The 11,432-nt window shown below is 42.2% G+C and overlaps 2 protein-coding genes across 11 annotated transcripts in view; one reads left to right on the top strand and one right to left on the bottom strand.

Annotated features, from left to right (window-relative positions):
- Positions 1 to 11,432, bottom strand: part of ELK3 (ETS transcription factor ELK3) — a 68,064-nt gene that overhangs the window by 3,472 nt on the left and 53,160 nt on the right. For both annotated transcript variants that reach the window (XM_077111711.1, XM_077111713.1), the window contains exon 4: positions 4,378 to 4,500. In XM_077111711.1, coding sequence (XP_076967826.1) covers positions 4,378 to 4,500 — 123 coding nt within the window. The remainder of the gene's footprint in view (positions 1 to 4,377; positions 4,501 to 11,432) is intronic.
- The window catches only part of CDK17 (cyclin dependent kinase 17), a 131,067-nt gene that overhangs the window by 113,051 nt on the left and 6,584 nt on the right, over positions 1 to 11,432 (top strand). For 8 of the 9 annotated variants that reach the window (XR_013155917.1, XM_077111702.1, XM_077111705.1 and 5 more), the window contains one exon: positions 5,435 to 5,560. The exons of the other annotated variant lie outside the window; for it this stretch is intronic. Coding sequence is in view for 7 of the 8 variants with exons in the window: in XM_077111702.1 (XP_076967817.1) it covers positions 5,435 to 5,560 (126 nt within the window). In the remaining variant the exon portion in view is untranslated. The remainder of the gene's footprint in view (positions 1 to 5,434; positions 5,561 to 11,432) is intronic. 9 annotated transcript variants of the gene reach the window in all.

The raw sequence follows: 11,432 nt of genomic DNA, 5'->3' as shown, positions 1-11,432 counted from the left end.
TTTTTGGAGCCTATAAGGTATTGTTATCCTGTTTTAAAAATGACAAGAGTTCAAATATGTTCTAATTGGCCAGGTCACAGGTAGTAAACAGCGAAGCCAAGTTTTAAACTCTGATTGAAAGGTCTTTCTTGTACTTTCCGTACCAAACTGTCCAATTTATTATTCTGGCCAGGGCCAGGGGAGGAGTCTTTAACTATTACTTAAATTTCATTGCTATTGGCATGTCAAGGTTGTTTCTTCTCTGCCACTTTGGAATTTTTAAATTTTTTTCTAAAATTTCATTTGAGTTATAAATCTATTTGCACATAGCTTTTTTTCTTTCATTATCTTTTAATATTGTCTACATGGTCCATGCTTCTAATACTATTTCCACTGACTTAAAACAACAAAGAAGAGTAAGTTTTGAATTTTCACTTTCAGTTCATTGGCATTTTCTCTTCTTTTGATTTTTATCCATTTTAATGGTGTTGGCAAAAGAATCAGCATTTGGTTTGTTAATCTTTTTCATTTTTAAGATACATTATTGGTTTCTACCCTTTTTATTTCTAAACATTCAGCTGTCATAGTTTCTTATGACAAGCCTGGCTTTTCTGGCATGCTCAGTTATCGTTACTGGCCTTTTCCCTATCACAGTCTCCTTTCTTAAATGCAACATTACCCAAACTTTTGTCCTCAGCCTCCCTTCCTCATCTGTTATGCCCTGTACTCAGTCCTTTCCTGATGTCAGTCAATCATCTCCACCAATGTTTCTTCCCTACAAAGCCTGCTCTTGCCAGGCTCCCATCTAAACTTACTTGAATCAGAGCTCTGATTCAAGACTCAGAGGTGTCATCTCGAGTACATGGGGATGGGCTCTTCATCTCTAAACAGAAATACTGGGAGTATTCAATGAGAAGTCATACACAGCGCTCCAAACAGTGGCACACAACAGACCTCAATAAATGTTAAAGCAGCATTTTTAGTCTTTCACTTTCACTTGGTAATTAATATTTGCTTCTTCCTAAGTTTGGCTACTCTTCCTCCTCAAATCCAACTAAGTTTTCTAAGTCCTCTGAACTGTGATCTAAATCTGTCCCTATTCCCACTCATCTAATCTAAATGATGATTCCTTCGTCAGGATTTGGACTAATGTAGTAATTTTCTTATATTTTTATGCCCCTTATACTCTCTTTTCAGTTTTTCCTCCATACTGATTTAAGCAGTTTCTTTTAAAAACAGAGGTCTCATTATGCACTCTCCAGCTTTTAAAAAGACCTCTATGGTCCTCAGCCACAGGTGACAGAGTGGAAACTCTAAAGCATGCTATAAGGCTAAAACTGATTTTCAAACTGATCTCCTACTACCCAGACCATTATGTACGTTCATATCAGAATCATGCAGATCTGTGACTTTAGACTGTGCTTTACTGACCCTTCTTCTCAGTTCATCTCAGGTGCTTCTTCCTTTGGAGCCTTTCCCAGGCCCCAGCTGGAAAAACTTCCCCATCTGTTGGATTCCTGAAGCATTCTGTTTACATATCATAATCTATTATTCACATTTTGTATATTCCCTACAGCCTCTGCCTCAGAGCATTACAAATATTTGCTAGGTTAGATTTGTTGAGTTAAAAATGACAGAAACCAGGGGTGCACGGGTCGTTCAGTGGTTAGAATACCCGCCTTTCATGGGGGAGACCTGGGTTCGGTTCCAGGACCATGCGCCAAAAAAAAAAAAAAAAAAAAAATACAGAAACCATTCTTGACTCTGCCTTGTTTCAAGATGTATCTGTACCTACTAGGTACATTCCAAGTTTGTTCAAAATCTGTTTCAAAAGTTGAGGAACAGATATCCCTATAGACAGGCTCAAAATGCCATGCTGTCCAGTTCAAGCGGAGATACCACTTTATTTGATAAGTGAAAGTTCAGGATTTACATTTAGCACAACCGTCTTTGGCACCCCTCTCTGTACTAAAACATGTCTCAAATACATAGCATACTTCTTCCAGAAAGCTGATATCTTTTTTCTCTTACCCTGAGTCCTTCAGTATCTGCTATAGCCTGCTATAATAATTATGTCAGGGGATCTTGTCTACAGGAACTCGTCAGTGCTATCAACCATCATCCTAAGGATTCTGGTGTGTTTTTTTCTTCTATTCATCACTAGAAGCTCAGCAACATCATTTAAAATTTACTGTATGCCAAGTCTGATGTTTTTCTTCTCCAGCACATTTACAGCATATGTGAAAGAAGTGTTATTTTGAAAGACTTATTTTCATTAGTGTAAAGGGGGCACTGTTGACAGTACTGAATTTTGACAACCCATCATTTGTAATGTCTAGTTTTTAAATCTGAAGGTATTATTCCTCTTACAGTGTTTTGTTCTCCATTTTGAAAATTACTACTTTCAACTTTTACCACGCTAACTGCCCCTTTCATAAGAGTAATATTTAAAAAGGTACAGACTTATTTTTCCTTAGTCTCATGGATTCAACCCCCCAAAGGGCTCCTGGCCATTGTAATCTGGCAGCTGTCCACCCAGGGTTGTAATTTTTTTCAGGGATGTATTTTGAATGGCTCCAGGAGAGAGAGGACAGGTCCATTTGGTGAAATTAAAGTTAAAATTCTCAGCAGATACCCTTTAAATGCAGCAATCTTTTCTTCTGCAGAATTCTAAATGTAAGTTAGGAACCACTGGGCTGCAGTGGTTCTCAAAGTGTGGTTTCTGACCAGCAGCAGCAGCACCTGGAACTTGAAAGAAACGCTATCATCAGGCCCCAGACCTACTGAGTCAAGAACTAGTGGGCTGGGGCCCAGCCATCCGTATCTTTACACACTCATGAGGAGGATTCAATTGCACACTAAATTTGAGGTTTGCAGGCGGTGTTGGGGAGAAGTGTACATCTCCCAGCCCCCGGAGAGCCTGATGTTTAGAAACACTGGGTGTGAACCACTGTTACTGTTAGGAGTCTTCCTCGCCTGTGATGGGCTGGAGGACGCTAGTTATCTGAGGCAAAAAGCTGCCACCAGTAGTTCTCAACGGCTTAGCCGAGGGATCACCAAATAGATGGCAGAGTTCCCAGTAAGAGGGGAAAGTAGGCACCAACATCTCCTGACTCTCTCTGTCCTACTATGCATCAGGTACTGGAGAGTCGACGATTCAAGTAGCATTGCCATCCCTTCTCCCCTGGTTTACTGCAGCCACACCACTTTCTGCTCATTTAGGAGCTCCAATACTAGACAATTGCTATACCAATCTTTCAAGTGAAGCCTTTTAGCTCCCCTCCAGAAGATCAGTATCCCTAATCTAAAAAAAAAGACTGCTTCTAGTTTTTGTTTCACTGCCTGACTTAATAAAATGGTTGAGAACGTGTTTGCTATGCCTGACCACAGCTCAGGTTCCTGTGATGGGATCAAGGGCCAGGGAAGAGAAAGAAACCTAAATGACCCCAGGGATACAGCACGTCATGACACCCTACCCCAGCCCCACCAGGAAACCAGGGAGGCAAGACAGCAAACAAGACCTTAAATCCCGGCAAAGCTGGCACAAAGTAGGTACTCGACAAACAATAACCCTGTCGGGCAAAGTGACCAACTCAGAAAACCATGGAGACTTGATCTTTTTTTTTTTTTAGCACTTACCTTTCTTAGACATCTTTCAAAAATTCTTAGCTATCTCTTTATTTAATTAGTCAATAATCTCAACTACTCAATTAGGTGCCAAGCAATGTGCTATACAGTAGGGGTGCCAGAGTACACAAGACGCAGTTCCCGTCTCTCGAAGGCCCACAGTCTAGTGGGAGAGATTACCAGATAAACAGGCAATCACAGTACAAAGTGGTTTAACAAAGTAAATACAACTAGTTTTGGATGAGCCACACCAGGGGGGCATGGGATTCAAGGTGGAAAAGACAAGGCTAGCATTAGATAAGTTAAAAGGGACCAGAAAATGATGGCTCTTGGCCATCCTTGGCTGAGGAGTTACAGTTGATGATGATTCAAAGCATTATGCAGATAATTTTCCTTATCACAGTATGGATACATTGTTCACTATTTTTATTAACATTTCAATTGATAATTAGTGACATTTTAAAGTCTTAGGAACTTTTATAAAAGTTTTGAGTTGGCCTTTTCCTCAGTTTTCATAGTCCATGAATGTATCCAAAGCTCTTCAAGAACTAATTGTTCCGTTAGAGGCTACCCAACATGAGTAAGCCATTTTTGCCTTAATGAAAACATCTTCATTTGAAGGGTGTGTAAAACCCCATTAATGTGAACTTCCTTTAGAAACATTTTTACGGTTTGGTTAAAACAAACTCACTGTTACCTTTGCAGTATTTATAGGGAAAAAATATCCGATCGTAGTGCCATATTTAAAAGTGTCCATTTCCAAATGCTCACCTGGAACAGCGTGTTTGGGCCTTGCAGTCTGGCAGGACTTAGTGGAGCAACTGGACTGAGGCTGCTCCAGAAATGTATGCTGGACAGCAGTGGACTTGGGGTCAAAAGCAGTCCATTTGGTGTCTGGGGAAGAAAGCAAATAGACAGTCCTTGATACAGGTATCGTCTGACTCCAGCCACAAGCAGCAGTGCCCCAAAGGGTGGTATGACAGCAAAGGACCTTCAAGCCTTACCATCTTAGGAAAATCTGACTTTATTTCTGCACGGTTGTAGCCAGTTTAATTTCCTTAAATGCTAAGTTTTGCTAGCTGTTTTATCAAGGAGAGAGGTACTAACAAGTTACCTTCCTTAAACACTCTAGTGGAAGACAGAAGTCTGCAGCAACTTAGGGCTGCATGGTTTCTTGAACTTGCTCCCATCTCTGTTACCCCTCCCAGGTTTAACAAGAGGGTTTATTATACATGAGTGGCTTTATTTCTTCTTACCTATATTCTCTTATTTTTCCAATATCCATTACTTGGGTTACAAACACACACAAACAGACACACTTTTTTTATGGCCTCCTAAGCATCATTCTCTCTTATCAACTATCAACTAATACTTTAGGATCTGCTGTTAAAATACCCTACAGTAACTTCTTCAGAAGCTGAGTAGTCCAGATTTTGCTAGGGTATAGGGATTGAAGAGACTTCATCTCCCTGGCAATAGTTTGAGGGAAAAAAAATCCATTCTTGTCAGATTGGTTGTACAGCCAAAAATATGGATTTCTCAGGCGAGTGCCAAGGATTACATTTGCATATACACAGCAGGAGCCCTGGCCTGGAAGCCAACTAGAGGGCAAAGAAACAGCCTGCCCCAGCTGGTAAATCTGCATGGCGGTTATTCTCAGTGGAGGCAAACTCCCTGGTGCAGGGTGATTTTGCACCCTTGGTGACTGAAAAGAGCCCCTCAGTGGTTCTGTGATGTCAATAAGGTGCTTTGGGTAACCATAGTAAAGGTGCCAGCATCTCACCGTTGCATCACGCTGGAGGCTAAAGTGTTATTTTTTTTTTTCTAGAATTGGCCTCAGCAGCTTCATTAATTATCACAAGCATTTGGCTTAAACCTAAACTGAAAGGCCTGCTCTGTTCACCAGAATGTCTATACACATCCAAAGGTTTTCAGACGGTGAGCCTGCTGAAAGGTAAACTAATTTATACTCAAGTATCTGAGTCCCTGGTTTCACCGCATTGCCTACATACCGAATGACCTATTTACTAGGATAAATGCATGTTTTGGATAAGCTCCACATTTGCTCTAGCCCAAGGCCATTCCTCAAATGCATGAGGCCAGCTGTTGTAACAAGACAATGGTTAAGCATGGGTTCTGCCAGGATTCCAATCTCAGAAGCTAGATTACCTCAGGCAAGCTATCTGACCTCAGTTTTCTAATCTATAAAATGGGAAGAACAAAAAATGCCTACATTACAGGTCAGAAAGATTAAATAAAATGATTTATGTAAAGTACTTAATGCAGGGCCTGGCACACAGCAAATGCTCAACAAGTGCTAGATACTGTTACGCTAAGTACCTAATAAAGGTGTTTGAATGAAAACGTGAATTAATAATTAAAAGTGTGCCTGATAAATTTTCTAAATGTATTTCATCTCTTCATGGGAGAAATTCTCAAGTGTACATAGAAACAACGTATTCCCTGAAAAAGACGAGTTCAGTCGGTCAGTGGATTCTTCAAGGCTCCTCTCAATTGTGTCAGGCTCAACTCCACACGCCCAGGATCTGAGGACTAATATTTGCATGTTACCCTGGAGCCAGGTTTCAATCACAATATGCCACATCATTTAATACTGTGTGTTCACAGCTCCTCCTTTACCCATCAGTGCAGGTCTCAAAGCTCTAAAGAAAATGAGTCTCCTAAGCCACGCAACAGCTATCTCCCTCACCCCAGCCACAGACATACAGCCATTCCTTTTTAATCCACTGAGCAATACATAAGGTGTAGAATTTATACTTCTTTAATCTAAAATCTGTACCTGTGTCTGGATCTGAGATGTCTGCACATTTTGTTTCTAAGAGATACAGGAAGTACTCAGCAGAGTATAGCCTTCTGTTCCTCCTGTTTAATGTGTCATTTAAATGTCTTCTATAATATATGCAAATAAATATTGTGAAATGATTGCATTCACTCCTCTCCCTCCCCACCCCTGTTCTCTCTGAAGAGAGAAAACGTTAAGGGAAGTTCATATACAGCCTGGCCTGAGTTATCGTCTGTACAGTGCAAGCTTTCGTACCTTTTCCCCAAACGCTCCCTGGAGTCAGGCAGGGTGAAGTGGCCTGAGGTGTCAGGGTTAAGGAAGCTACAGCAAAATGTGGGCTTCCTCTCCCATCACCAAAGAAGGGTTCAGCTGTAAGTCTCAGCAAATGGGCCCTTCTGAATGGCTGAGTCCCTCAACTGCCTGGAAAGGAGATGCCAAGGGCAATGGGCATTCATTTTCAAGACCCTCCTACCAGGAATCTCATTTTGATCTTCCTTCTTGCTCAGTTCTTCCCCTTATTACTGAATCTCCTAAAAAGCGTGCACATCTGAGCTAAACCACGTGAGCTAATGCCTCCCAGGCATGCTTCCATACCCTCGTTCATGCCTCTCTCCTGGGACCGTGCCCTCCGGCCTCCTCTGCCCACTCCACTTCCCCCTGCTTCCCTCTGCTCATCAAAATGCCACCTCCTCGGAGGAGACTTCTTATCCCGACTCAACCAGATGGCATTTCTCTTTCCTGAATCCTCATAATACTTTGTAAGTACTTTTTTTTTCTTAATATTTAACATATTCTGCCTCACAGTATGGTAATTTACATATTTTTCTTAAGCTTCCTTCTGTAGCTTTTAAGGAATCTTGCTCATCTTTATTCCTCCTGCAGCACCAGCTCATAAATACTTGATGAGCTGAGGTGGACTGCAACTTGAGGTCTTCTCCCTTACTGCCTGATGGACACTCCATTTGGAATAAACCACGTATTCCCACTTGACCTCGCTGCCTTTCCAAATCCAGCGTTTCTCATGACTCCGTCATGTCTGTCCACAGGACCACCCTGTATCTATTCACTCAACAAATATGAGTGAGTGTAGAGTATGTATCAGGTGCCAGAGACACGGTGATGAAACAAGACAAGATTCCTGCACCCCCAGCCCCACCTGCCGCCCGGGACGCAGTCCCAGTCACCAAGTGCTTTCCACCTTGCTGCAAACCGTAGGGGTCACCTGGGGATTCTTCCTTGAAATGACCCCTGTCTGTGCCCTCATCTCCAGTCCTGCTGTATCCACCCTATCACCTTACATGTGGCATTCTGTAATAGCCACTAAAACCAGTCCATTTGCCTCTGGTCTCCCTTCCACTCCATGTTCTGCCCACTGCCACAAAATCAATCATCCCAAGATATAATGTCCAATCAAATGTCTTTCATTTCAGAAAAAAAAGGTATAATTCCTTAGTTACAATCTAGCCTTATACATCCCCTATTTTCTCTATATGAACCCTCCTACTTTGCTTGATGTGTCCTGAGCATCTAACATACATAGAGAACCAGAGAACTCTCCATCCTAGCTGACTTTAATACTCGTTTCAGAACTTCCTGGTCACTCAGCTCATACTTCCCTGATTAGACCTTCTAGACAAGTGATCTCATCCACTTCTGTGGTTTTAACCACTCCTTACATGTTGACAACTACCAAGCTTTATCTCCAACTCCAAATTCTCCTTAGCTCTAGTAGCAGCTGGATGTTTCCACCTGAATGTCCTACAGGGCTCTTTAAACTCAGCATCGCCCAAACTGAGCTTGTAACCAGGAGTTTACTCTCCCTCCTATATTCCTTACACTCATCGTTTGGCTCTTTTCGTATCCCCCAACTAATTACCAAGTCCTTCTGATGGCATTCCCTAAATCCCTCTCAGATACATCCCCACTGACTCCGTCCCTCCCTCTCAGACTTAGCTCCTCACTGTGTTTCACCTGGAATATTACAATGCAGTCCTAAGGGGTTCCAGCCTCACCGCTTCCCAATGCCCACGGTCAGGGTGATTTCTAAAACTCAATTCTGACTGTTAGTCATGCCCCTTCAATACTCCCAGCTGCCTCATCTCTCACTACTTCCTTCAGCTTTGGAATTTATCCTCCGACCTTACTGAACTTCCGTATTTCCCCTAATAACACAAAGATACGTCACATCTTTGTGCCTTAGCTCAACGTATCCCCTCTCCTATCGTGCCATTTTCACCCTGTCTGCCAGATAAATGCCTACTGGTCTTTTAACCCCCTGCCCAAGTAAGCTCACCCTCCATGAAGCCCTCTCAACATCCTTCTCCATCCCCAGCAAAGGTAATACTTTCTTACTTGGTACTACTTTTGTACCTTAGTATAACCTGTGTGTTGCATCTGGCATACCATATTAACCTACTTAAGGTAAGTATCAGGGCTTATCTTCTCATGCTTGCAGCCCCAACACCAAGGCCCGTAAGCTTTCACAATAGGTGCTCAGCTCATGTTTGTTGAGTTGAACTAAATGATGCCCCTCCTCTTTGAGTTCCTAAAGTACCTGTTTCCACCGCATATTTGACTCTCGCATGTATTATCTTGCATGGGCATATGCCCTGTTGTTATGGCCAGGTGCCAGGTCATAAAAACAGGGACTTATATTTTTGGTGTCTTTTCTATGACTTGCAGATAATTAATGCTCAATAATTATTGGTGGATGGATTCCAAAATTTTTGTTTCACTTGATTCGTGCCTCTAGCAGGTTAATTTCCCATCCAGACAAGTTAAATTTCTCAGCCAGATTTCAGGGTCCTCTATAACTTCACACTGCCCTAAGTTAAATAATGTCCCATTTTATTTACCTGCTAGACAACAAATTGTACATTCAGGAGAGGAGACCTCCGTCTAGCTCACATCTGTTTTCTTGAGTTCCTAGGAAGTACCTAGCAAATGTTAAATGTTCAGTGAATATGTCCTAAGTGAATTAATTAAAAATGGTAGATAGTCATTACTTGACTAAAAAGGATACAGCTAAGCTGCTCAACAAGTAGTTGCTGTTTTCTTGATTTGGTAATTGAGATACTGGTAAATCATTCAGGCTTTTGAAAGTACTATCCGGATATCCATTTAGCGGGTGTACCAAGGAACTTCTCTAATCTTAATCTCCCAGTGTAAAACCCATGGAATCCATGACAATACCACCTCAGGGTTAAAAGGAAAAAAAAACTTCAAATAAATGTGACCAAATCTCTAGAAACTCCTGGAGTTGTCTGAATTAAAATAAAAACAATTAGTTTTAAGAACTTTTAAAGAGTAGAATCCCACATAAATTGTATAGTGCTGAATTACTAATCTGAAGGAAAGGGGAACCAAGTGGAGAAATCCATATGGGCCCAGGCCAGAGAAGAGATACCAAGTGGTAGGAGGGAAAGAAAAAAAAAAGGCCTCAGGCAGAAACAAGGATGAAGGGGCTGAGCCCTGAAGGAACAACAGAAAAGGGCATGAAGAGGGAAGAGAGGACAGGCCCCAGGATAAGAAGGGGAGAGCTCCTGCGGTTTGTTTATCCCACAGCTCAGGGAACCAAGAACCTCCAGCTGGAGTTGTCAACAAACCTAAAAGTCCCGTTAAGACTCTTAATTCTACCCTTCTTCCTGTCCGTGTTTCCACCTGAAGATAACTGCTTTTGGGAGTTTCCTTCTCAGGGTATTGAGTTATTGCAGCACAACTCCCCTCTCCTCCAGAGCCAACCATTAGGAAAGTATATAGGAGGTGCCCACAGCGAGCCAAATGTTTATCTGCAGAATAACTGCAGTGAAATTATTCTGCTGCAAAGAGCCCCTAAAAGGACATCCTCTTCCCTGTAGTAATGGCTGGTGTGGAGAAAGTTGCAGACAGAACTGGGGAGGAGTAATAGAGAGTGGGAGGAAAATTGGGTTACTCTTAGAAGGGAAAAAAACACAACTTTTTTTTTTTTAAGAGAAAATCTTCATTACCTTGGATATGGCAATGGTTTCTTTTTTTTTTTTTAACTTTTTTTATTAATTAAAAAAAATTAACAAACAAAACATTCAGATATCATTCCATTCTACATATATAAAACACAGCTTTTTCCCTTGGGTGATAATAGCAAAAGAGACAATAAGATGAGAAATGACCCCAGAGCTAGGACAGGATGCAGTATACCCTATTTGCTCCCCACCACACGCATGTATTCCATTCCAAGTTCCCACTTTATGGTACTGGCCCACAGTTGTTACATCAACCATAAATGGAAGAGGGAGGCTATACCATTTCATTCGCCAGCAGGCTGTCTCCACCCAATGAGTGCCAGTCCAAGACTGCAAATATAACATCCTAGGGCCCGCACACTCAGATTCTGGTGGTGAGTTCACGGCTCACGTGGCACATATCTGAGTTCAGCATCTTAAAGATGCCCCTGGAGATGAACAGAGGTCTTGGCATAAATGAGAAGAATGCAATGTGCCAGGCTCCGATTATGAATTCATTTCATGTTGTTAAGAGATAGGAGCAAGAGCCTGAATGGAAGGGACAGATGGAGGGAAGAGGGACAGATGACACCAGTGTGCAAAAGATACAGAGGACCCGGGGTTCCAGCTGGCACCTTTCAGGCCTCCGCAGTGCCCAGCCAGGAACCAGGAGGTTTCAGGTTCTGGGCCTCACCACTGTGTCCCAATCTCCGTCGCTCCTGCCATCAGAGACAACACCCTTCCCTTCCTAGCAAGTGTCAAATGTGACTTCAGTGGCTGAGCTCAACCGCATTATTCCTTGGTACCTAATTGGCTTTTCTCTTCTAGTTTTTCAGTTCCTCATATCCCACGTTTGAGGGGTCTCTGGGTAATCCTCATGTTTGTCTACTTAGTAATCTTTGTTTATGAATTAAAAGCAACTCTAGAACAATAATCTCTCAATTTCACTTTGTGCAATTAGGTCCCAGCAGGTGACACACGTATCTTTGGTGGGAGCAGTGATGATGGCGGGTGCGGGGTGGGCAAGGCTGGTGATTTTGTAA

This window comes from Tamandua tetradactyla, chromosome 7 (assembly GCF_023851605.1).
Source record: "Tamandua tetradactyla isolate mTamTet1 chromosome 7, mTamTet1.pri, whole genome shotgun sequence".
NCBI classification, from domain to species: domain Eukaryota; kingdom Metazoa; phylum Chordata; class Mammalia; order Pilosa; family Myrmecophagidae; genus Tamandua; species Tamandua tetradactyla.
This window is presented reverse-complemented; position numbering and strand designations above follow the sequence as displayed.